General features: G+C 47.1%; 1 protein-coding gene across 7 annotated transcripts in view; it reads left to right on the top strand.

The window, feature by feature from the left end:
• Positions 1 to 1,509: 1,509 nt before the first annotated feature.
• Positions 1,510 to 27,108, top strand: part of LOC116951581 (uncharacterized) — a 36,944-nt gene continuing 11,345 nt past the window's right edge. Inside the window, exons 1-6 of one of the 7 annotated variants that reach the window (XM_032970321.2) lie at positions 1,510 to 1,705; positions 2,047 to 2,414; positions 14,765 to 14,927; positions 23,998 to 25,467; positions 26,049 to 26,200; positions 26,369 to 26,512. In XM_032970321.2, coding sequence (XP_032826212.2) covers positions 14,774 to 14,927; positions 23,998 to 25,467; positions 26,049 to 26,200; positions 26,369 to 26,512 — 1,920 coding nt within the window. In that variant the 5' untranslated portion in view covers positions 1,510 to 1,705; positions 2,047 to 2,414; positions 14,765 to 14,773. Of the gene's footprint in view, positions 1,706 to 1,989; positions 2,415 to 2,455; positions 2,583 to 14,761; positions 14,928 to 23,997; positions 25,468 to 26,048; positions 26,201 to 26,368; positions 26,513 to 27,108 lie in introns of those variants that run through there. The other 6 variants (XM_032970320.2, XM_032970325.2, XM_032970324.2 and 3 more) reach the window with 6 other exon arrangements.

Raw genomic sequence — 27,108 nt, 5'->3', positions numbered from 1 at the left:
CGTGGCTGTCTTCTGGAATCAACCCGCCGGGCGACGTCTCTTCGATCTTCGGTCGTCATGTTCGGCATTGTGGGTCAGGCAGTGTCTCTTACCTAACCCAGTTATGTAGTTATCCTGTTGTAACGTTTAAGTAGTAGCCCTGTTGGGGTCGTGTAAACCCATTCCTGCGGAGGGAGCTGGTAGGAACGTTGGGTTGCTCGGTCAATGGCCAGGGTCAACGTCAACGTGGTGTATTCCGCAAATATGCCCGACTGTGAGGGCGGGCACAAGCCGGCGTGAGTAGGTTAAACGTTGAGTTTTATTAGGCACCACGGGGTGACCAGCCCCTCCCCACCCAGCCCCTCCCCACCCTCCCCACCCAGCCCCTCCCCATCCTCCCCACCCAGCCCCTCCCCACCCTCCCCTCCCCACCCAGCCCCTCCCCACCCTCCCCTCTCCACCCAGCCCCACCCCTCCCATTTTTGGATGCACGACGGACGGACGCAATAATCCCCTGTGGGCTGGTGTAACCAGGAGGTTCCTACCAGTATAAACGTGTTGCCTCCAAGTTCAAGTGTGTGCCTCCGTGGAACCCACTACAATTGTTTCAAATGCCTCGCTGAGAGATGGAATTGAACCGGCGATTTATGAAAAAAACTACTGGTCACCGGTTTACCGCACATAATAGACAAGTTACAAGAAAGCCAGCTGATAATAACATCAACCAACTGCATTGATATTGACCCTGTAATGGTTTGACAACAGTTATAACATCATCCACGACAGTACAGTATAACAAATACTGAACTGCACAAAGCGATGACGTCATGTCGCGTTGATGGGTTCCTGGCAGCGGGAGTGATGACGTCACGGCGTGGTTATCTTCCTGGCAGATTAGTGGGTGATGACGTCATCCCATAGCAATTTGCTACGCTCGTATTATCTTACGAACTCCAGCGTTTTCTTTAAATTGTGCTTCTGAACAATTATGATATTGTCTACGAAAGAGATGGAAATTCTGGGAGGGGGGGGGGCTTACGACGCGTTTATTTGGCTCATCGGCTCGGCAATGCTTTTTAGGTATACCATTAGTCGTGAGAATTTTATTGTTTTATATTTTTATTATTTTATTGTTTCCCTTCTACGTGACTTTACCGAAAGAACAAAATATGAATCCCTGCAATCACGAAAGCTTTAAATCAAAATTTAGGTATACCATTTACAACAGTCCCTCAATCTTACAGCGTATAGGCGCGTGAGTGGGGGCGGGTGAGTTGAGGACTGGAGAACGGTGAGGGTCAAGCGAGTCTGACGAGGATCATGGGAGTACCATCACCTCGTCCACTGGACAGAATCATTGCCCGAAACGTCACATACTATTTTGCCCTTTCAATGTTTATTTACATATGTAACGATTCACTAATATGCAGATTCACGAATCGATTCTCTCGTGTCTCACCTCTGCCACAGCGTAAGTCGTGAATCGGATCGTAATGAAAATTTAAGTTTTTCCTGGATCGGATCGTTAGGGGCGGGGACCTGGCCCAGCTATCAGTTGGCCGCTTGTTGCGGAGGCTCGCGGTTCGACTCCCGCAGGCCGCCCTGATTATTTCTGCTGTGTATTAACCATAACATCACCATGCGTCGCCTACTTCACTCAGAGTGGATGTTAAATATCCTGTGATGTCTTTCAAAGAAGACTAAACTATTGTGTGCCAGCGGCAAGGTAACTATTCACTCTATTCGCCTATTAAACATTTATTATTTGGAAACGCGTAGCATTCGTAGCCTCTTTCTGCTTGGCATCACCCTCCTGAAAATAGCATTGAGACTCAGGCTTTGCTGGGCAAACGAGCGGAATGATAACGACGTTGATGCTGTGTTCGGTGGCTCGTGGGCAGTCAGGGGAGACACCGATTGAGCCCCCACTCTGCCTGCTTGCAGGGCGCCGCGGTCATCTCTGCGTCTCTCCACGCTTCTCTACCCTCACTCCACAATCCTCCCGCTCAGTCTGCCACTCTTCCTTTCCTCTGCATCCGTTCTCTGCTCTCCCCGCTCTCCCTGTAGGGGGAGTCTCTCTCCCCGCTCTTCTTCTTCCCTAGCGACGCCATTTTGGAGGTCTTTGTGTCGCGGGGCCGTGGCCACGCTTCACGCCTCGTCACTCCTCGTCCTTCTCTCAACACTCTTGATGCTCATCGGTCCCGTCTCCGCGCGGCGCACAACCCCCCCCTGGGCCGCCGCACTGTGAGTAGCCGCACGGCGCCGCCGCAAGGCGCACGGCGTCTTCTTCTCCTCGGCCGCCGCGGGGCGAGGAGGCGCCGCGGGACGAGGAGCTGGAGCGAGGAGTGGAGCCGGAATGGAGGAGTGAGTCGAGGAGCATGGTCCCCGCCAGTAGTCGGTCGGCGTAGCGTGGAGGCCGCAGCACCGCTTTCCGGGTGAGCTCTTCCCTCATCCTCTAACTTCGCCTGCGCTTCGTTTTTATTTCCGTGCAGCGAGGTCCCAGAGCAGCGCGACCCCGGGATCCGTGCGATGGCCTGGGGCTGCTGCTGCTGCTCGGGTCTCGTAGCGCACAGCGGCCCCGTGGCATGGTCAACCTTACTGTTGTGAGTTATTACCTTAGGCGTCCTCTTCGTGTCTACGTGTCCAATACGTTGCACGTTGTATGCATGTTTTAGACAGCTGCTGAGCACAGGCCCAAGGGTTGAAAATGTTAAGCGGCCAGTAACAAACAGCACCACCAATGCTGCAATAGGGTAAGCGTTATCACTTGAACTGAGTGGTTATTATGATAGCTTGAGAAGAGACGATTATGGGAGGGAACTCCACAGTTATACCGTAGTGCCAAGGTTGTTCCAGGAGGTTTGGGTGACGTGCAGCAGCACAAGGCCTCCTTCGCTCGCAACCAACCGCGTGGTGGTGGTCATTGAGAGAAGAACAATCACTGCCGAGTTGGCTCGTTCTCGAAGCGGGCACAGCCTTTCAACGTCTGGCGCTTCATTATTGGTTCAGACGAGCCTGACTGCGAATAAGACACTACAAATCTAAACTGGTCCGTTTGCTTTTATTGAACCAATGCTGCTGAAATAAACGTGTTTACTTGGCCTTCGACGTGTTTACTAAAGCACTGCTAGATACAACCATATTTGTCACTTAGATCCTTACTAATATATCAATAGTTAAAATTTGTATATTTTTATTGAGGGGCTGTGTTCTCTTGGTGTGGTGTGGGACTTTTCGCATTTGTCTTCCTGCCTTGCAGAAGCTTGGGAATTGGTGTCATGCAATTAGAACTTATATGCTTGATTTTATGTATTCGTGATTTGCTTACCTTTCCTATACTTTGCTATCGTTTTTGTATTGTAACTTTGTGACCCGCCCCTACGGGACATCTGTGAAAAGAGCTTAATAACTCATCGGGTTTGTCCAGGATAAATAAAGATTCCGATTCTTCAGAAATGTAATGGTGCTGCTTGACCTTTTGGGTCTGTGTTCAGCAACTGTTTAAAACAAAAACATTGGCCAAGCAGACTGCAGTCGTGGCTGCTATGGATGTAGAGGAGCGAGTATGAGCTGTGCAGGTCTTGTTTATCCTGGAGATATGTTTCAACTAGGGTTAAACGACTGGTAACTTTTCAGAATTGATTATCGTGTCTGAAAGGCAGGAAATAGTAATATTTTCCAGTTTAATGTTGATGATCGCCCTGCACGAACGTACAAACGGCATGGCGGCCGAAGTCACCGCGTGGTTCATTTTCCTTGGTTTCTCAATTAAAAGGGGCAGCCTTATAGTGCTCGCTCACGCCACTTGGCAGCAGCCCCTCCACTACAGAGGAATCTCAAGAGGGTGTTTTCGTCGACTTTCAACGCTGACCAGATATCTTGGAAAGGGGTGGACATGCACATTGTGCCCGATCGACTATACCGGTTTATACTGTGAAGGGTGACGGGGCAGGGGTGAAAAACTTGCACCGTTATTTTAACTGTCGCGCCGGGAGATCGAACCAGCAACCAACACTACGGCAGCACAATATTTGATTTTATTAGAAAGAAAATGTTGTACATTTCATTGTTTACAATTTAAACACGTTTTTTTATAACGAGTCGAACAATTTTCCAGTTAACTTGCATTGCGGCACAAACCCTTGGTAAGCCAACGTGTGCGCATCAGCAGCCGATCACATTGATTCCTTCTGTGAACTGCCTTTGGACAAAGATGGCGGTGGTGCCGACATGTTGTGTGTGGCTTAAAATAGAAAAGTGCGCCTGGAGACAGCGGCTGGCGGGAGGCCAGGCCTGTACTACGCGTGCGCATGTGGGGTGGGGGACGCCTCCACGTTCAGTGTAAAAACCCTCCACTTGGTCTGCCCCAGTCACGTGCTGCATTTCGCTTGAGGCAGAATAATGACGTTAATCGAGGCATTGGTGATCCCTGTTTACAGCCCAGCAGAACCAGTGGTAAAAATTACACGTTCCTATGGTTGCGGGTTGAGTATCCGTTATCCATGTTGTCACCTCACTGCAGGTCACCACCTAGATTGAAAACTAATTTCTTTACAACTGCTTTTTGTGTTTAGTGTGTCCTTTCCCCCCACCTCCGATTAGCAAGGTTAGCTCCGTATGGTGCAAAAAAAGTTCAACATACATATATAACACATTTCTCTTTCTGCTTCTTTTTTTCATACTCCATTTGTATTTCCCTCCAGTCAGGTCTTTTCCTAAGCTTTCTTTATAACCTTATTCTATGCAAGAAACTTGTTTTCTGATGACTGGTATGCTGAAGTAACTAATTGGCATGTTTTGTTTACGTGAAAAACCGTACTAATTGGCTGTGTCGGGTGGTGGTGGGTTTAACGACACATTTACGTAATCTAACCCAAAAAAACCTCTTGTGGATAACTGCTTATTGTTTGCCTCTACCCTGAATATGTATAGATCTCTAATATTGCAGATCTTATTTGCGGGTTTAATCACCATTTTAACCTTAATCTGCGGGGTAAAAAATCACGACGACTCCTATCTGCGAAAAAAATCGCAGATAATTAAATGCACGTTTTTAAAATGCAATGGGGGTCGTTGAAAGCACCAAGTCTGCATGTGAGCAACAGGGACGGAGCCACCAATAGAGACAAAGGTGTAGTGGGTGTTACAGTACATGAGTGTACTGTACGTATTTGGCTTGCGACGTGTCCTGCCGAAGCCCTCTTACAGAAAAGGGATGTTTCTGTCTCTCTGACTTTGTATCTGTGTCTGTCTCCGTGACTGCCTCCTTGTATGTGTCCCCCAGACTTTGTGTGTCTCAGTGTCTTTGCTACCTTGCCTGGTTTACAGGAGGTCGTAGGTTCAATCCTGATCCTGGTGCCTGTATATTTGGAGTTTGCATGGTCTCCTCGTGGTCGTGTAGATTTTTCCCTGGGTCCTCCGTTTTTCCCTCAACCTTTAAAAACACACATTCATTTATAAATGTATGTTGAACTTCTTTCGCACCGTACGTAGTCACCGTGTGAATTTGAGTTGTGGGGGAAGGACAACAAACTAAACAGTATTTGGCTGCTATACATTTCCGCATAATAGCCACTTTGTTGAGTGATCATTTGTGAGCGATCATTTGTGAGCATGTTGCTTCTGGAAAAGCTATATAGCTCAGTGGGCCTTACCTGGTAAAATAAAACGTTTTCCCTGTCTTTTTGTCCATGTCTGTATGTCTTTCTATCTGTGTGTCTCTTTGAGTGTATTTGTGTTGTCTCATGAACAAAATAAGTACAGTGAACTTGTTCTATTCACTGCATTTTTTCTTAACCATTTTTTAACGAGAGAAGAGGATGTATTTGCCACGTGACTCAGGTAAGCCTGGCTAATAGGAAGTATAAGGCCTACAGATAATAGGAGTTCAAGTGGACCCTCCTGCTACTGTGTATAATAGGAGTCTTTGATAATAGGGTCATGGATAAGAGGAGATGCATTCAAATAAATAAAGGTCTACGTTTGGCCAAAGAAGGTTTCAAATGTGTTTAAACTGTTATAGAATAGTGGTTCTCGACCTGTGGTCAGCAAGGCTGTGGGACAGGGATATCCTTTGGCCCCTACACTATTTAGCATTTGCTCTTGTTCGAGATGGGTACACCGGAGGAATTCACATCTGGTATTGATACATTGGGAGGCTGATCGATGCCTAGGTGAGGTCAAGGGATGGTTCCCTTTGGTCAACCATGTTCTGCATATGAATGATCTTGTAATTGCTGCTCACTATGAAGGAGTTGGATACTCTGTTGCAGAACCTGGAGGGGACTACTGACAGATGGGGCCGTACCATCAGTCCCACAAAAACAAAGCACGTATCTGGGTATTCATTGTCATCAAACACGCCACCCCCCTCACTCTCCACAAGTGATTGGGCAGGAATGAAGACGTTTCCGTACTTGGGCAGTGATTATGACCGTCTCCAGTTTGCCAGGGGAGGTCTCGAAATCAGTCGAGCAGCATTTAGTCATTATCTGCATAATAGTGAGTATGAGCTACCTGGCATTTTGCTCCATAAGTTCGGGGTCTCCTCAGCCACATTTATGTCCTCCCTTCTCTGTGCTTGAAAAAGTGGATCCCTTTGAGAGATTCGTTCATGAGGCTATCCACATATACAAACACAGAGACAATTTCAGCCGAGAAAATGGATTCTGGCTTAGCAATCATTGGAAGGATTTGATAAACCATTTTGGGTCTTAATTGATTGATCACGCTTATTGTGGCTTTCAGACTGCATCTATTATTTTTCGTCTCCCCCCTCCTCTTTTCCGAACATAGATGGACTCGTCCATCTGAACAAACTGTCAAATCGCTCTCCGTGGTGCTAACGTAAAAAAATCGCTACTTTTTTCAAAATTTATTGCTGTGGTATCACACCTGATGATGATTGCTTGTGTTGCAGTCGAAACGTCGTGATAATTTTATTGTTTTATATTTTTATTTTATTGAATTCCCTGCTACGTTACTTTACCGAAGGAACCAAGAACATGAATCCCTGCAGTCATGAAAGCTTTAAATCAAATTTAACATCAGTGCCGTTTTGAAACATTCAGGCTGGCTTGCCTACGATCCATCCTGGGCTAACCAGACTGGATTGTGCAAGGCGCTCACATATCCTGAAGATATTTGAGCTCTGGCAGGGGGGGTTGCATTGGCAGGGTCATCTAGCCCACATGCCCAGCCACTTCATGTTGAAGCAGCTTTTGTCTGGCTGGATATAGGGGGCTAAACGGGCACGGCACAGGCTAGATAAAAGCTGGACTGATGCAGTACAAAAGGATGTGGACCTGGTTGGACTTTCCGATGACTGGTATCAGCGGTGTCAAGATTGGCCTCTGTAGGAGGAGGCTTGTTAAGAACGCTACTGGGCAGTCGGATGCAACCACAGCAGAGGGCAGAGGCTTACAACAATGAACGGAGCGCCGGGTGGCTAAAACGTAGCAAGTTGGCACAGCGGGGAGCACAGTCAACCAATCGCACCTGCGTCTGTCCCGTCACATGCCAGTGAGCCTTAAGACACTTCACGTGGCCTTGGGCTGCAGCTGGCCTGGTACAGGCGCCGTGGTGACGTCACCACCACTGGTGGTGAAAGGCGGTTATTTGGGTGTGGTTGAACGAGGGAGTGCCTGTTTAGGTGTGGTCTGTGGGACTGTTGCAGATTGCATTTATTTTTAGCAAAACGCCATATTTTGTGACTCCACTGTGTGTGGCCTCTGAATATGTTGTTGAAGGTAGACAGTGGTGTGCCAATCTACAGTGAGGGAAAAAAGTATTTGATCCCCTGCTGATTTTGTACGTTTGCCCACTGACAAATGATCAGTCTATAATTTTAGTGGTAGGTTTATTTGAACAGTGAGAGACAGAATAACAACAACAAAATCCAGAAAACGCATGTCAAAAATGTTATAAATTGATTTGCATTTTAATGAGGGAAATAAGTATTTGACCCCCTCTCAATCAGATTTCTGGCTCCCAGGTGTCTTTTATACAGGTAACGAGCTGAGATTAGGAGCACACTCTTAAAGGGAGTGCTCCTAATCTCAGCTTGTTACCTGTATAAAAGACACCTGTCCACAGAAGCAATCAATCAGATTCCAAACTCTCCACCATGGCCAAGACCAAAGAGCTCTCCAAGGATGTCAGGGACAAGATTGTAGACCTACACAAGGCTGGAATGGGCTACAAAACCATTGCCAAGCAGCTTGGTGAGAAGGTGACAACAGTTGGTGCGATTATTCGCAATGGAAGAAACACAAAAGAACTGTCAATCTCCCTCGGCCTGGGGCTCCATGCAAGATCTTACCTCGTGGAGTTGCAATGATCATAAGAACGGTAAGGAATCAGCCCAGAACTACACGGGAGGATCTTGTCAATGGGGCGGATCTTGTCAATGGGTCACATCGCTGCAGACGTAGCAAGATCTGAAATCGCTGCAACCCTCAAAAACGCCAAGATGGCACCTAGCAACATCAGCAAAGATGAGTGCTTTGAATTATCTCTACGTGGCACTCAAGGGCCTGGGTCACATCGCTGCAGACGTAGCAAGATCTGAAATCGCTGCAACCCTCAAAAACGCCAAGATGGCACCTAGCAACATCAGCAAAGATGAGCGCTTTGAATGATCTCAATTAAAAAAGAGAGATGACATTGTCATCCTCTCAGCCGACAAGGGCATTGCCACTGTCATCATGGACAAAATAGAATATAACAACAAAATTCAGGAACTACTCAACGATGGCAGCCATACAAAAATAAGAAGAGACCCCACCAACAGCCTCGTTACTAAAACCAACAAAATCATTTCTGATTAAACAGCTTTAATTGATCAAACCAAACAGTTCTCGTTGAAACCTGCGGCCAGGCCACCAAGATTATATGGTCTTCCAAAGATACATAAAGAAGATGCACCCCTTTGTCCCATCGTCTCCACTATCAACTCCCCCACCTACAAACTGGCTCGTTTTCTGTCTGAAATCCTGCGACCTTTTACTGGAAAAAACACCTCTGCGGTACTAAACTCTACTCACCTGGTATCGACAATCAAGGGTATTTCCCTGTCCCCAGACGACCTGCTTGTCAGTTTTGATGTGGTTTCCTTATTCACCAAAGTTCCTGTACCTGACACCATCGCAATCATTAAAGACTTGGTTCATCAAGGACTGCATACTGATGTACCCCCCCTGGTGAGACACTGCTTAACCAACACATTCACCTGTAATGGAACTTTCTACAAACAAACTGAGGGCACCCCAATGGGCTCCCCCCTATCTCCGGTTGTAGCCAACGTTTTCATGGAGGAATTTGAAACTGACGCCATCCAGACTGCCACTCTATGCCCGACGTTATGGAAGAGGTACATGGATGACACTTTCGTCATCTAGCCACATGGCCGGCCTGCTCTAGACCAATTCCTCGACCACATCAATTCCATACACCCAGCCATCAGATTTACCATGGAAGTCGAAAAAGATGGCAAGCTACCCTTTTTGGATGTCCTAATTAAAAGGAGACCTGATGGTTCAATGAGCCACTCTGTCTACAGGAAAGCTACCCATACGGATGCTTACTTAAAACCGGATTCCTACCACCATCCATCCCAGAAGAACTCCCTCATCAAGACTCTATACCATAGAGCCCAATGCATTTCCGACCAGGAACACATTGCCAGGGAACTCAAGCACGTACACCAAGCTCTCAAGGCTAATGGTTACTCCGACTACACAAACCGCAAAGCCATCACTCCAGCCATGAAGAAGGATCCTCTTGAGCCATTCAAAACCATCACCTTATCCTACATTGCGGGGGTCACAAAAAAGATCTCCAAAATCCTGAATAAACACAAGATCCAGGTCCGATTCAACACAGTACATAAAATCCGTGATCTGGTTCCGTCTGTAAAAGATGTGGTTCCAGACATACAGTACCCGGGCGTCTACAAATTAAGTTGCCTCTGTGGTAGCAGTTACATTGGAGAAACCAAACGACATATCTCGGACCGCATCCATGAACATAAAGCAGACTTGAAACACGGTAGGACGAACACCTCAGCCGTGGCAGATCACTGTTCTAATTCAGTGGGCTCGCATGACATTGACTTCTCCAAGACGGAGGTTCTCTGCAAGCCATCCGGCTACCATGAGATTTGTTCATGAGGCCATCCACATATACATGATCTGGTTCCGTCTGTAAAATATGTGATTCCAGACATACAGTACCCGGCCGTCTACAAACTAAGTTGCCTCTGTGGTAGCAGTTACATTGGAGAAACCAAACGACAAATCTCGGACCGCATCCGTGAACATAAAGCAGACTTGAGACACGGTAGGACGAACACCTCAGCCGTGGCAGATCACTGTTCTAATTCAGTGGGCTCGCATGACATTGACTTCTCCAAGACGGAGGTTCTCTGCAAGCCATCCGGCTACCCATGAGAGATTCGTTCATGAGGCCATCCATGACCGAGACAATTTCAACCGAGAAGATGGATTCTGGCTTAGTAACCATTGGAAAGACGTTATAAACCATTTCGGTTCTTAATTGATTGTATTATATGGTAACTTTCAGACCGCAGTCCATTCGCTGGCACTGCCTCTTAATACCTTTCACACGACGGTCAATGGTATGGTTTATAGCATGTTATATAATAAATAGTATACCATTGTAATGCTTAACATAAATCATAAGGCAATATATAGTATCGTAATTGTATCGTGAATATACAGCAGTGTGGTATACAGTAGGGTTGGTAGAATAATACAGTGTAATATTACAAGTCTAATATTTTACAGTCTAAAGTATAGGGTAGTGTAAAGTAACGCATTGTATAATTCAAGGGTGGGTTTGTCTATGGTAGTGTATATTACAGTGTATAGTCGTGTAATGTAGGAAAAAGTTTATTTGGAGACATATCAATATAATGCATAATGTTAGAGCTTACATTGGGCTGTGTATACGATATTATACAATGTAGTTTAGATTGGAAGATATAATATTACAATGTATAGTAGTCTAGTTTATGGCATGGTTGTAACGCAACACAGGACAGAGCAGCGCATCGTGGGTGTTTCTCACCCCTCCTCCGTTCCGAGCATGGATGGACTCGTCCGTCTGAACGAGGCTCGTCGCTCTTCGTGGTGCTAACGTTGGAAAGAAGGAAACCACCACCCATTTTTTCGCCATATGGCATTGTAATGTATAACGACTTATTGTTAGTAGCTCAGCTGATTGGAGAGTATATAGAGCAGGGGTCGGGAACCTTTTAGGCTGAGAGAGCCATGAAAGCCACATTTTAAAATAAATTTCCGTGAGAGCCATATAATATTTTTTAACACTGAATACAACTAAATGCGTGTATTTTTTACTAAGACCACCAATTTTAGAATATAATAAGTCTCTGAATGTATCCTTTTTAACGTTATACCAACAACCAATAATACATAAAATACTTCTTACCATTAATGCGACTTCTGGTGCTGCATGGTTTTGCTGGTGGCTTTGTAGTCTGGTTGATATGTGGTGAGGTTAAGCTTCATGCAGGCGTTGAGGCTTTCATCCGTTAAACGGGATCGTAGGTTGGTCTTGATGTTTTTTAGATGTGAGAACGACTGCTCACATGAATACATAGAACCAAACATGGTCAATACAGCAATACTCACACGCTGCATTGTGTGGTATGTGACAGGAAGCGCGTTCCATGTTTTGACAATCAGCTGGTCTGCGGGTTGAAGTTTTTTCATTTCTGTCCACTTGTGTTTGCTCGCCAGCTCTGCTTGCTGTCGTTCAAGTCTTGCCAAATCTTCATTCAGTGACTTGAACTTATTCACCCACATGTCTGAAGCCTTCAGGTCAGCAACATCCAGCTCAAAATTTCTGATGGAGACACCAGGGATGTAACTCAGGTCGGCTTTGTCCACTGCACACTCGTGAGGATGAGTGATTAACTTGAAAAGACGACTGTGCTCACGAAATTCTCCAAAGCATGCTTTGAATGACTGCTGGAGATCAGATGTGAAGCCAGCTAGCTGCTGGAGATAAAAATGTTGAACGGGGTCACTTGCAGTGCACGCATCTTTAAATTCTCTCAGTTTTTCAAAGTGCAGTAAACGACCTGTTTCAATATCCACGATGAAGAGTTCCAGCTTGTTTTCAAATGCAAACACTGCTTGTTGAAGGGATAAGACTGTATTTCCAATGCCTTGCATTTTCACATTGAGCTGGTTCAGGTGTCCAGTCATGTCCACAAGATAGTAAAACTTCAGGAGCCACTCTGTGTTAGCTAGCTCAGGATGCTCGACATCTTTCATTTAAAAAAAGTCCGGATTTCGCTCAGGCAAGCCGCAAAACGGCTGAGCACCTTCCCTCTTGACAACCAACGCACATTGCTGTGCAAAAGCAGACCGGGATAATGATTCCCAACTTCATCCAGCAGTGTCTTAAACTGGCGATCATTTAAAGCTCGGGCAACAATAAAGTAGACCACCCGAATGACCAGTGACATCACCTCACCAAGCTGCCCGCCACACGTTTGAGCGCCTCCTGATGTAGAATGCAGTGAAGATTCATGTTGACGAAGAAGCGCTACAAATCCTCTGTTTTTCCCCACCATACACAGCACCATCAGTACACACCGAAATAAGCTTATCCATCAGTAGATTTTTTTCTTTAGCGAACTCAATGACAGACTTGAATAAATACTCCCCTCTTGTTGACCCTTTCATTGGCAAAACAGCAAGACTTTCCTCACGCAGTGTGTCACCGGCAGCATACCTTGCAATCACACTGAACTGGTATAAATGACTTGCGTCCGTTGACTCATCCAAAGCGAGGGAAAAGTATGGCGCTGCATTTATGTCCTTCACTTGTGTTTCCTCCACTTGATTTGCCATCATTATGGTACGATCGTGAACAGTTTTTGCTGACAGAGGCATGTCTTTTGTTCGTTTGATTATCTTGTCTTTATCCGAAAAGTCGTCAAAAAGTTCGTTGGCCACATCAAGCGTGAATGTTTAGGCATACTCGCCATCTGTGAATAGCTTTCCGTTCCTCACAATTGCTAAAGAACCAGCAAAGCTATCCGAATTCCCGTCACCTTGTCCGGTCTATACACGGAGTTGCTGCTGGCTAGCTTGCACTCTGGACAGTAGCTCTTGGCATGCCTTCTTTCTGCTGTCCCCCGCTGGATATTTCGATGCAAATGTAGCATTGCGTGTGTCGAAGTGCCGCTTTATATTTGACCGTTTCATCGATGAAATTTTATCACTGCATATTAGACACACCGCAGAACCTGCTCTCTCCACAAAGGCGAATTATTCTGTCCATTCGTGCTGAAATGTGCGGTACTCCTCATCTTTTTTTCTTTTCGCCACCTTCATCAAAAGGGTTTGCTCTGAATAAATTAGCTAGCTGACTATTTGATTAAAAGGACGGAAGTTTACTTCTTGACCTCACAACGACCCGTAGGCTGCCGCATTATCCAATAAAAATAGAGTTATGGTGTCGGACAGCTGGGATTGGCTGAGCCACCTGCAACCCTGAGCAGGAGCGGTAGAAAATTGATGGATGGATTAAAATGCATGAGAATGTTTTATATTTTAAACGTTATTTTAACACTGTGATTTTTGTAATGTTTTACTGTAATGTCAGCGGAATTATTCATTACTTATCATGTTAAGAAATGTCAGCTAAGATTTATTTGCGAGCCAGATACAGTCATCAAAAGAGCCACATCTGGCTTGCGAGCCATAGGTTGCCGACCCCTGATATAGAGTTTATTGATAACATTGATGTATATTCTTAGTTTTTTCGGTAAAGTCACGTTGAAGAGAAACAACAAAATAACAAAATATATATAAAACAATAAAAAATTCTCACGACGTTTCGACCATAACTCAAACGGTCATCATCAGGTGTGTTTGAGTTATGGTCGAAACGTCGTGAGAATTTTTTATTGTTTTATATATATTTTGTTGTTTCTCTTCAACGTGACTTTACCGAAAAAACTAAGAATATGAATTACTGCAGTCACGAAAGCTTTAAATCAAAACATTGATGTAGTTTATATTTTAGTTATTAGTTTACTATATGGTATTCATTATATAGTGTAGTGTATACCCAGTTACTTTATGTTTATAGCTCAACTTATTGAAGAATATATTGAGTACATTTATTATATTGATGTAGTTTATACTTAGTTTTTTTTCACATCGGTTTATTGTATGATAGTTGGGTAGTTGCAGTCCTTTAGCGTCCATATACTATATGCCTTTGTTGAGATGTAAACTTTGACTTTAACATAGCTATTTCCGTGACCAGTCACATGCTAATTCCTCACATTAACCTCATGCTAATCTTCCAGTTACATGCTAATTTCTGACTTTAACACCCTGCTGATCCAACACTTTAACACAGCTATTTCAATGCTAAATTATCCTGTTTGATATGTAAACTCCTTTGTCAAGGCGCTTTACCTCTCCCACATAGCTTAAAAGACCCTGCGAATCTTAGCAGCAGTCATTGAAGCGCTGTCGTCCCGACAGTTCTGTTCCTTCACCTGAAGAAGGCTACTTGTGTTGTGGCCGAAACGTCGTGAGAATTTTATTTTTTATTATGTTTTATTTTTATTATTTTATTTCCATTCTACGTGACTTTACCGAAAGAACCAAGAAGATGAATCACTGTATACAGTTTGGAAATCGCTGCTCTTGACTTTGATGGATCCCTGACTGATTGGCAGTACTTGTTTCTGGTGTTGCCTGTTGTTTTTCAGCAGCTTCTCGAGATGACGGATTCGTGCTGCGGAACGGCACTCTCCTCCACTCCCGGGCAGATGCAATCTTCAGCCCCTCGCGTGTTTCGAGCAAGGAAGAGCACTCAGAGCAGTAACCGCATTCAACTTTCGTCTCTGCACCGCCTGCTGGACAAGCATGGCAATGGTACAAACCACTTCTACGCCCCCCTGATCTCATAACCTTTTTAAGAGGTGTAATATTTCTGGAGTTGCAGCTATTACAAATACAATAACAGTTAAACATTTTTAGGTGCAGTGTAAGTCATGGTGTTGAACCAGTTGGTTTCGGGTGCTGTTCAGGTGCACCGAAAACTGCTTGAACTGAACACTGATCAGATTAATCGATTCAAAATGGTTTTGAAAAGTTTGTTTCCAGTTTATCATACTCTTTGGGTCTTTCGGTAAGTCACGTAGATAGAAAAATAATAAAATAAAATCATGACTTTTCGATCGCAACACAAGCAATTGTCTTTAGGTGAAAAAATACAGTAGGCGGACTGCTGAGGCAGGAAGAAATTTAGTGAGAGAGCTACTGCAGCCATAGGTTATAAAGGTTTGAAATGGGTACAACCCAAGGGTAAGTGGGCGGGGCTAGAGATGGAATTTGCAAGTAAATGTAAGGTCGCAGAGCTAGGTATACCGCGGCCATTGTATTGCTAGAGATTAGCATGTCAATCTGTTAATGTAACCCCACGGTTATGGTGCTGAAGAAGCCATTGTATTGCTCAAAATTAGAGATTAGCATGTCAATGTGAGACGTTTCCTGCCTTGTGTTCGCGAACACAAGGCGGATCTGAAACACGGTAGGACCAACACCTGGCTGATCATTGTTTTAAGAGTATGAATTCCTGCAGTCACGAAAGCTTTATATCAAGATCCAGTTTATCATTTTCTCAAACCAGCTTAAACCAGGTCAAATTGCATGTTTTCACGAAATCGGCAACATGATGACCTCTCATGTATCCTATATTGCAGGCTACATTGTAGGCTACAAGGAGAATCTTGTTTCGCTACATTTCTTTGTTTTATCTAAGGAATACTAACACTATAATTGGCAGGTTAGATCGGACAATGTGACATGCTTTGGCCAAAGTTATTTACAGTGACGTTAAATTTTACTCTGAGATATGGAGAGGACATTTATTATATGTGAGTGCCAAACTTGATTAAAACATAATTAAAGCCTTTGTAAAAAATAAATGTCAGTTTTGCCGATTGCTTAAAATTTATATTCTCTTCATAGTTTGCGGTAAATTGTTATTTCAAGGGGTTAACAGTGTTTTTTTTTCCAACAATCATCAAAGTATAGATTAAAGTATATTTGATAAATGCTGTGCAATGTTTAAAGATGCGTGTACAGCATCTGTGTCTTAATTAGAGGCCGACAGAAACTGAATTTTTGGTTTCGACCGAAGCCGAAACCGAAGTTTAACTACACTTTCGGCCGAAACCGAAAGTTTAACTACTTTCAACCGAGACCAAAACAGAAAGGTATATAACCGAAGTTACCGAACACAAGATTTATTAAACATGTCATGATGCAATGCTACTTTAATTAAAAATAAATCTAGAACTAATCATTCAGAGCCTGCAGTAAGAGTCGCTAAATATCAAATCTTTAGGTGTTACTTAGTAATTATATGCAAACAAACGAATGTTGTAGTTAAGAAACAACAGTTTTTTCGCATTCAGCCAGACAGGCTGGCATCTGTTGACCGGTCGTATATACATTAGCAGACCATGGTTGCGGCTGTAACCTCGCTCCCAAGCTGATGCTGCTGATGTGTGTGTGTGTGTGTTTGCAGCCTATCGCATAGGATTGCCTAGCGCTGACTGACCGGCCGATAGGCAAAGTGATAGACGTAGCACTAGCGTTATATTCTAAAAATAGATCTTTGGTTGACGAAAGACGACCGAAAGTCAATATCAGTTTCGGCCGAAACCGAAACCAGACTGAAAGTAAAACATTGACTGTCGGCCGAAACCGAAAGTATGCCGAAAGAGGCCATTTGCCAACTTTCGGCACCGAAACTGAATTTTGGTCAACCTCTAGTCTTAATATGTATCTTTCTTTGTCTTAATCCGAGATACACATGTAGAGACAGTGACATGAATAAACAGAGAGATGGAGATACACGGACACCCGCACAGAGATGTACACAGATACAAAAACATACAAACACTGAGACACGCAGATGCACAGAAAAAGAGACGCAGAAACACAGACCTTAATTCGGTATGAGGCTGCACCTGACGGGTACACTATTGTACATAAGCACCGTCGTTGGAAACATGGCACCAGCAGCCCACATGGTGGTGGGATTGCACTGATTCATCGTAAAGACCTTCGTGAAAGTCCTGAGTGACTCATTAACAATCACAATTCGAGCTGCTGCTTGTGAAAATAACGAACAGCATGCGGGGGCTTACGATCGCTGTCACTTGTCGACCGTCTTCACTGTTGGAATTATTTTCTGAGCTTTCTGGTCTGCTCGACTGTGGGTCACTTGGCTCTAACTACATCATCTGTGGTGACCTGTATTGTCCCGGACTGACTGTTTTTTGTGGTGAAATCAACGGTGATCTCACCGAGATTATCGAGAGTAACAGTTTAACCCAGCACGTTAGCGGCACAACATGTCACTCGGGAAATATACTGGATCACATCTTCACATCTGCCGATGCCATAACTGTGACCGATGTTATCAAAGACATGAGTATTTCAGATTACATTTCCGTGACGAACAAAGTGGCATTACCAATTATTTGATGTCCCGTCACAACGATATCATACAGAGACTGGAAACGACTGGACCATGTTGCTCTCCATCAGAAGGATCCGGTCATCATCGACGGTCTTAATTCATTTGCAGCTCAATTAGAAAATGACATAAATTCCAATCTGTGCCTCGTTAACAACCTGACACAGCATTGATGTCAGGGTCCGGTGCAGGAGTTCCACCATACCATCCGGGATGGTATGGGTGTCGTTCTGATTTTCTTTGTGCCCAGTACATCGTACACTTCCCGAAGCAGCTTGGAGGAGAAATTCTGAACTTGGTCTGTGAGAAGTTGCTCGGGAGCCCCCTTATCCATCACATAGCCGTGCAAAAATGCATCGGCGATGGACACAGTTGTTTGGTTGGGCAACGGCCAGGCCATTGGCCACCGAGAAAAATACTCAACCCCGACAAGGAGAAATGTATTTCCCTTTTGTGTCCAGTGCGACCAATTCGTTAACGCGAGACACCGTGATAGATTGTAAAGGGGGTGGAGATTTTTTCGCCGGCGGCTTGCGGCGCGCACAATCAGTGCAACCCTTGATGGAATGGAAGACATCGTTAGACATCCCCGGCTAGTAGAAATCTCATTGCACCGTAAGCAAGGTTTTCCGATCAGCTTGTCGGCATGCATTGCCCGCGTCAACCTGCCTTGCAGGCCTGTGGGGACCACAATATATAATCGCCCAGAAACCTCTGCCACCGCATAAGCAACGCTTCCCGAAGGACGAACCGTGAAATCTCCTTACGGCCGGGATTCTGCTGATCAGAATCCACGCGGCGTCGCAAGTTCAAGAGGGGAGACATCCTCCATATGCATCTTGCCCCATTCTGTCTGCATGAGGCCCAGCATGTCATCCCTATGTGCCACGGCGAGCAGCGGGTCACCTGAGGCCGCTACTACCCCAGGTGACCCGCCCACAGGCAATCTACACCTGCCCGCACCCAACGAGCATGCACAGTGATCGTTCAGCGGCAAGCGCGACAGCGCTTCAGCATTGCAGTGCCTCGCACCTTGGCGGTAAACCACTTGGAAGGAATACTCCCAGAGTATTTCCAACCATCGAGATAGCTGGCCGGATGGCTGGTCTACTCTCAAAGAGAACTAGAGGGCCGCGTGGTCCGTGCGGACAAAAAAATATCTGCCATTGAGATATGGCCTGTACTGTTGGATAAAATACACCATGGCCAACAATTTCCTGCTTGTGACACAATGCCGCTGTTCAGCGGGTGATGGGACGAGACTCCCATATGCAATTACCCTTTCTACCCCGTTCTTAATCTGGGACAGGACAGCTCCTATGTCCATGTCACTAGCGTCCGTATCTAGTATGAACGGCAAGAAAAAGTCTGGATAGTCAAGAGGAGGCGCGTTGGAAAGGTGATCGCGCAATTTAGCGAACGCGGCCTCCTCTTGGCCCCATTAAAATTTCTGATTCTTACCCGTCAGGGCATGTAAGGGTTTTGCAATCGTCGCAAACTGCGAAACAAACCTCCGGTAGTACTATGCAAACCCTACAAAACTGCGCACCTCGCACACTGACTTGGGAATTGGCCAATTGCGTACACACGCAGTCTTGTCCGGGTCCGTCGCGATACCCTTTTGCCTTGACAATGTCACCTAAATACCGCACGGAGGTCTGTAACGAATGGCACTTAGGTTTTAATTTAAGGTTTGCTGCCCGTACCCTAGAGAGCACCGTCCGCAACCACTGCAAATGCTCGTCTAATGTTCGGCCAAAGACGATGATGTCATCCAAGTAAATGAGATAGGAGTCCCATTGTAGCCAGCACCAATTTCATGAGGCGTTGGAAAGTGGCTGGGGCCGAATGCAATCCCATTGGGAGGCAATTAAACTGGAACAGTTCCTGGGGCGTGCGGAACGCCGTTTTACGCTTTGACGATTCGTCTAAGATAATTTGCCAAAATCCCGACAGTCGGTTCAGACTGGAAAAAAAACGATCGCCCGCCAACGCGTCCAGGAAGTCGTCCATACGTGGCAGCGGGTAAGCGTCTGCCACCGAGACCTTATTCAATTTGCGTAAGTCTACGCAAAAGCGCAAGCTGTCATCCTGCTTCCTAACCAACACCACAGGGGCTCTCCAGGGGCTGGTTGAAGGTGAAATTACTTCTGCGGCCAACATTTCCCTTACCGCCTGGTGTACATGTTCCTTTTCAACAGGACTCATCCGATATGAATTCTGCGGAATAGGAGCTGTGTCGCCCGTATCGATTTGGTGTTGCAACTAGTTAGTGTGCCCGATATCAAATTTCCCTTGGCTGAAAACGTCAGAGAACTCGCTTAACAACGACCGAATTTCGGTCCGCTGCGCATGGGACAAAAATGGGTTCTCCTTACGTAATTCCTCCGTCCATGTCCCATCTGACTCCGCTGGCGGTTGCACCGTGTCCACGACCTCACCTGCCCCTGAGTCAACAGCAGCATTCCGCCGTTGCGTGAGCCAACACTGTCCCCGCCTGAACCACAGCCGCTCCCAGGCCCACATTTAGGACCTGTCGGAAGGGTTCCTGGTTTCCCTGAATGATTGTCTGATGTCCCACCAAAGCGAGCCCTCGAGTCGCTGTATTTGATGGGGTTAGGAGGACCCCCGCCTCGGGGTTGGCGAACTGGAGGCATTTTCGGTAGCGCAGGGGAATCAACATTTGCATGCTTGGCGGAATCTGTATAGATTCCTTTGCCAAGGCCTGAACCATGACATTCGCAACGGGCTTCCCGTGTGGGGAATCCAAAAAGAGCAAACGCTGTCCCGACGGCATCTCAACACAGGGTTGATCTATTAAGATTTTCACGGGCATCCTGCCCGAAGAGGCAAGGAACCGCCAACGTCTTTGAAATCAACACGGGCCCTGACACCTCTAATTCCCCTATTCTCACACCTGCCTCTATCCATTCCAAAATGCCAATGCTCCCGTTAGCCGCAACACACACATTTCCCACCGGTGAAATACGACGAACCCTTAAGGGCCCAACAAATTATAGATGACGTCTGAAATGATGGTAGCCGAGGCCCCTGTGTCAACCAAGATCCACACCTCTAACCCCTGAATGGAACCAAATATTGCCTATGACCTTGCCACAGCTACTACCACTCGATGCACCAATTTCCTCCACCGAGTAAAGGAATTTCGGCCATCCATCCGTGTTCTGATCCCCTTGTTCGCGCACCCCAACCGGTGAAGGGGAGGCGAGATTGATCGATGGAATGCATGGCGATCTGGATGCTTGAGGTGGTGATGGTACAGGCTGAGTGTCCGGTGTGCCGCGATTTGCCTATTGGGGCTGGGAAGGGGTCGTCGGCGGCCCGGGGGATGTCGAGAAGGACTTCGATGGCCAGACGTTGTCCTGGCATCCCCGCGCGATGTGTCCCGGTCGTCCACACCAGAAGCAGGAGATGGATGGTCCGTGAGGTGGAGGGGTCGCCTCTCTCCCGAGGACTCAACCTTGCGGTGGAGGGGTCACCTCTCCCCTGGGGACCCAACCTCGCGGCGGGAGGGTCGCCTCTCTCCTGGGGACCCAACTCCGAGGTCGTCACGGGGTGTCCCCTCGCCGTCGAGGCCATCCCTGCGTCACCGCGGCCATCTCCCTCTCCAGCTCCGGTTCCTCCTCCGCCAGCCTTGGGTTGCTCCCGGCTGCCCAGTGGGTCGACGTGTCCTCTGAACCACGCCACCACCGGGGTCCGCTGGGTCATACTTTCGTGGGCCTGCAGGCATCTGGCCACCCACATGGACGTCTGTGTCTCCTCTTCAACGACGAGCCACACAATCCCCTTCTCTTGTGCCAGCCCCAACAACTTCTCCAACATTAGAGTCAATCACCGCTGGATCCATACGCAGGTGTGCCACCTGCCCCAGCGCCATCGGTGCACTGCGGTAAGCAAGGGGCGTCTCGGCCTCCCCTCACCTCCATTGCAGAAGTTTCTTCAACGCATTGAATGGAGGATCGAAGACAGCTGCCATCTCCCTGTATGCCTGACAAAGAGTGGCCCGCTTCTGAAGAATGGCTCGGAATGCTGCAAGAGTATCGTCATGGAGGGCTGTGGGTAAGGCCCGCAAGGCCTCGTCTTTCGTCCACTCGACCGAGAAGAACGCCGTCTCAAAACGGCGGATGAAGGTGGCCCAGTCGGCCCCCGCTGCCACGAACTCCCTGATGGGAGGCACCCTCCTTGATCGACTCATTGCTCCTCCCTGCACCATCGGGGACGGAGCCGAAGCCGCGGCCCCTTGGGTTTGCAGCTAAATTGTGGTTGGCAACGAAATGGCAGCCGCTGATCGCGCTACCTCCCCCGTCGGGAAAATGGCGGCCGGTGACCAAGCGGTTTCTGCCGCGTGGGTGATGGCCGCCCCCGCTCACGCGGGCTCTGCGGCATGAAATATGGCGGTCAGCAACTGCGCCGGCTCCGCTGGGTTGGGGTTATTGGCTGTTGGCTGTGCAGGCTTCGCCGCGTGGAAGATGGCGGCCGGCGTTTGCATGGCCTCGGCTGCATGGCCGATGGCGGACCCCGCTCGGGCTCCGCCACGTGTCCAATGGCGGCAGACCACCGCGCAGGCTCTCCCAACAACGGCGGCCGTTGTCCGCCCCGTCTCCTTGACGGGTCCCCGTCGCGTGGCCTCCGCAGCTCCCGTTGGCACCGCCGTCGAGCCCAGCAGCAGGGAAGAGTCCTGTGACGGCCGCGAGGAGCAGGTCCAGCCTCCCCGCCCCCTCTCGCCACCCCTTTGCGGCCCGAGGCTGCTGGCCCGCGGCCCCCTTCTCCTCCGTCCTTGCTATCGCTCCCGCAGCGCCTAGGGGCTCGTACACCGGGGCCCCTGTTCCCGGGGCTGCCTGGGGAGGGGCCTCCACCTCATCTTCATCCTCGTCCGAGGTCGCAGTTAAGTTTTTCTTGAGTATCTCGACATCTTCTGACACCAGTTGTAATAATTCGGACAACTTGTTTGTTATTTATTTATTAAGATGTGTCGCGCAGATAATGTGGTCTCGTATCCTAAAATACTTGGGCTAGGATTAACATACAGATCCTTGGGTTAGGATAACACTCGGCTAGGACAGCACCCAAGTAGCGACAACACGAAGACAGCGACGATGCAGAGACAGCGTGGAGACAGTCCATTCCGGTCCCACGGCAGCCCCGAGCACCCTAGCCCTGCCGCCTTATATCCCCCCGGCGTGGCCTTGCTCCGCCCCCATCCACACTCCCTTTCTCGAATTGTCTTGGCCAATCCCCAACTTCCCTGATGGTTCCCTCCTGTAATTATCCCTCGTGACCACTTGGCCACACACTGTCCCTGCACCCGCGCTGTCTCCACACACGCACTCTCTCCGCACTGTCCCTACACTTGCATGCCCAGCCACTGCATGCCTAATCAGCTTATGTTTGGCAGGGGAGAGGGGGCTAAACGGGTGTGGCATGGGCTAGAGAAGAAATGGACTGATGCGGTACGGGAGGATGTGGAGCTGAGTGGACTTGCCGACGACTGGTACCAGCGTTGTCAAGATCGGCCTCTATGGAGGAGGCTCGTGAAGGACGCTGCTGGGCAGTTGGAGGCAAGTCGCCCTCCAGCCACAATGGAGGGCAGAGGAGCAACGCTCACAACAACGAGTGGAGCCGCTGGGCAGCTAAAATGCAGCAAGTTGGCAAAGTGGCGGGTACAGCTGGTGCATCTACCAGTCATCTCCGTCAGCCAAACCATGGAACCTGGGTCTGTCCCGAGACCTGTCAGTGAGCCTTCGAGACTTCGTGGCCTCAAAGTGCTCCTGGCCTGGCACACGCACCGTGGTGACGTCACCGTCACTTAATGGCGTATGGCGGGTATTGGATATGTATGTATTTTTTTGGCGAGCAGTGATGCAGTGGTTAGCGCACTGCAACGAACCTGGCAACCCGTCTTCAATTCCTGCTCATGAGCAACATCAGTGACAAATATTTGAACCAGTCCTGGGCTTCCCCTAGGTCTACTCGGCTTTATTATAAGAACAAAGTGCTGGTTGTAAACATCACCACTGGGGAGACAAAGGTGACTAGGCGTGGTGTTTGCCACCCACGCCCTCATGTGTGGTAACGTCCTTCATAGGTGCGGCTTTTTGAGTGCTGTGGCTGTTGAATGGTCTTCCTATTGCTTGGTGTGCCCCCAAACATATTGCCACGTGCTCCCATGCACGTGAGGGGAGGGGCACCTGGAGGTGGGAATGTGTGGATGAGAGGGGTGGCAGCTGGGGTGGGGGGGGTATTTTCACTTGTAAAAATAATAATATGAACCAATTACGAAATGGCAATCGTAAAACATGGATGTAATTGTGTGACCTGATGTATGTAGCATAATGTATGATGTTATTTCATTGGTGTGTTACACCCCTCTCAATTGCGGTATGCTAAAGTGTCTATGCTTATGCCTTGCTTCTGTGATCTCTTGTGGAATAGAAATCCATTTGGGAACGGAGAACAAAAAGTTGAAAACCAAAGTCGAGTGGACCCGATTGGAGGAAACCCAGTCATTTTTGATTACCCGCCACGGAAGTCATTCAGAAGGAAAATCTTTGACTGGTTTTACCCCAGAAGAAAAACCTGCACCCGTATCTTCCTTGGACCTCGGCCATCAAATTAAATACCAACGTCAACAAGGTGACTTGGACTTGAGAGCTAAAACAGAGCAATGTGATATGAATGGGGGAGAGGCCAATGTAATAGGCATTGCTCAGCCTCAAGTTGGTAACAGCAAGAATGGTTGCACCCTTAGCTTTGGTGATAGCAATGTTGAAGTGATGTCTGATCATGACACAGACTGCCTGAATATTACCAGAGGAGATGCACTCAAGATTGAGCAGGCACTTGGTGCTCATGACTGCCACGTTAAAGTAAATCAATGTGTTGGTTCCACCAGTAGTGACTCCACTGTTTCATCTCCCATCAATAAACAAGAGACAGGATTGGGAGGCCAAAATGAGAATTTGCCTTTTGAAAAAGAATCACCACTTGCACAACTTCATTTAGACAATTTTAAGGAGAATTGTGGTTTTGGTTTGGATGATAATGAATTGTCTATGTCCAGAACCAATCAGGACCATCCCTTCAAAGTGAACCATGACTCTACTACTTCTGTTTCACCTGAACGCAAAAGCACTGGCGTTCCTTGCGATGTTACCTATTTGCATATGTCAGACACAAACTTGCACCAAGTACACACAAACATACAAGCAATGCTAGAGAAAGATACTGGTGTGAATGCGCAACCGAATTTGAGCCAAGCAGAGAGTATGGATAGCTGTGAGGAGTCAAATGTGAAGTCAACTGTGAGAATGGAAAACAATAACATTGCTGCTAAGCTGGAGGACAAGGCAAATTCGGCAACAGAGTTGGTGTCATCTCTCAGGTCCGATATCCAAGAAGATAAATTATATCCAAGAGAAGGAGCAGATGACGGTTGTGGAGGAGGTGCAGGGTCGGCGTGCAATGGCTTGGTCCAAAATATTGCATTGGGGACTCTAGAACGTGGCTTTGAACAAAGTTATGCTGCAGAGCCAGTGGCCAGTGTGATACAAGACTGTGCACAGGCATGTGGTGCAAATAAACAATGCACTGCGATGTTGACAGAAAATAATGCACAGGGTGACGGCACAGACTGCACAAGGCCATCTGCGCAAGCCGTGGCACACAGCGCACAGAACGATCCGCCTCCAGAGATTAAATGGTTAGGCAGTACTACAGAGGCAGTTTCAACAAAGGATAACGTGGTGGCAGTGAGCAAGGCCCACCAGAATTGTTCTGCAGGACTTGTGTCATCGTGGAATACTAATGCAGCTTCGGCGGATTACAAATCGGAAGGCGTTGCAGCAAGAGATTGTGCACCCGATGCAACATCTGCTTCGGTTCCTTTCAACACCAGCACCACAGGTAGAGCTGCATGCAGTATTACCTATATTGGTTACTGGTAATCTTTATATTTTTTCAATACCATTGCTGAGCACAGGTCTAAAGGCCCAAAACAGCAAGTGACCATACTCTTTGGTTCTTTCGGTATAGTCACGTAGGTATAAAATAAATAATATCACGACGTTTCGATTGCAACACAAGCAATCATCATCAAGGAAACCACCTGATGATGATGATCAAATCTAGCAATTGACCAGCAACAATCAGCACAATAAAAGTTGTAATAGGTAAGAGTTAACACATTTCATGAATTGAGCAAGGTTGATTTGAGTTTGGGTAAAAGGGACCATGGGAGGGAATTCCAAAGTGGAGCCGTGTAGGGGATACAGCAGATGGAGAAGTAAAATGCCCTTCTGTGTTTATGAGTGTTGTTGTGACCTGCAGTGTGGGGAGTAGGTGATTTATAATAAGTGTAACTCTTAAATTAGTACAACTTTGGTGCTTTTTGTTGCTGGCCACTTGATCTTTTGGGCCTTTGGACATGTGCTTAGCAACTGTGTTAAAAAAATGTTTAATGATTGAATGGTTTTTGCTACTGCCAGGTGGTCATCCGTCGATAAAGAGACCCGCTGAGGAGCAGCTTGTACAAAAACAAGGGAAAATTGTCAAGCGTGACAATGGTCGCCCAGAGACAAATGGGTCGTGCGTTCTGCTGCGCACAAGGAAGGCTGTACCCAAATTAGATGTAGAAAAGGTGAGAGCTTACACGGAAGGTTGGTTTGGATTCAAAAACCATGTGGGGTCAGTTAATAACAGAGGGTTCTTGTCTATAAACATTTGGCAGTTCACTAGCATTTATTCAAGCGAGCCTGGTTGCTGATGAGACACAAATTATTTTGTTATGGAAATGTGGTCTGAAAAGGAGGTGGAGAGAGTGCTGCTCACGAGGCTTGGTGGTGGTCGAGACTTCGCTGTGATCGGCGAGAGAATGAAGGCGCTGAGCCGGCGTTTGGAGGTTGTGGAAAAAGGAAATAGACGGCATGAGAGTCTGACTGCAAATTTACAGGCAAGACTGCAAAATCTGGGGCACACCCACTGCATGTGCATGTGACGGTTGAAAAATGCAACATTTGTGTACGGTGTTACCATCTCCAACCATCTTGTCACAGTTCATGGTTTACATACCCCCCTCCCTCCAAAGCCGATTTCCATCTCTAATTCACACACATACCAAGCTAAAGATTCCCCCTGTTTTGGCAAGTGGCTGTGCGAAGATGTCTGGTTAGCTTGGAAGAATAGACCAAATATCCTCTTCATTCTTATGGAAAATACCTTCTCGAGCTCCCTGTAGTGGAGGCCTTTGTTGGCAGCAGTGGCGTGAAAAAGCAATTTTTTGGCTGCACCTTTTGACTGAGGAATGAGAGTACATGAACCACTTGCTGACTTGGCTGCCATGCGGTTTGTGCGTCAACTTGAGCCAATCTATGCGTGGTCACGTTCCACTTGAGTCAGTTCCCGGGACCGAAATCAGAAACCAGCTATGAGGATGATGACTGGTTGTCTGCTTGGCATATAGCACCCATAATTATTAAGCTGCTATAGTTTATCTTGGAGAGTTAAAGCCATTAAACAACAAGAGAATAGTAAGCAGTCTTATTTCAA

Source organism: Petromyzon marinus, chromosome 43, assembly GCF_048934315.1.
Source record: "Petromyzon marinus isolate PM22_M1 ecotype Great Lakes invasive population chromosome 43, UKy_Petmar_22M1.pri1.0, whole genome shotgun sequence".
NCBI lineage: Eukaryota > Metazoa > Chordata > Hyperoartia > Petromyzontiformes > Petromyzontidae > Petromyzon > Petromyzon marinus.
This window is presented reverse-complemented; position numbering and strand designations above follow the sequence as displayed.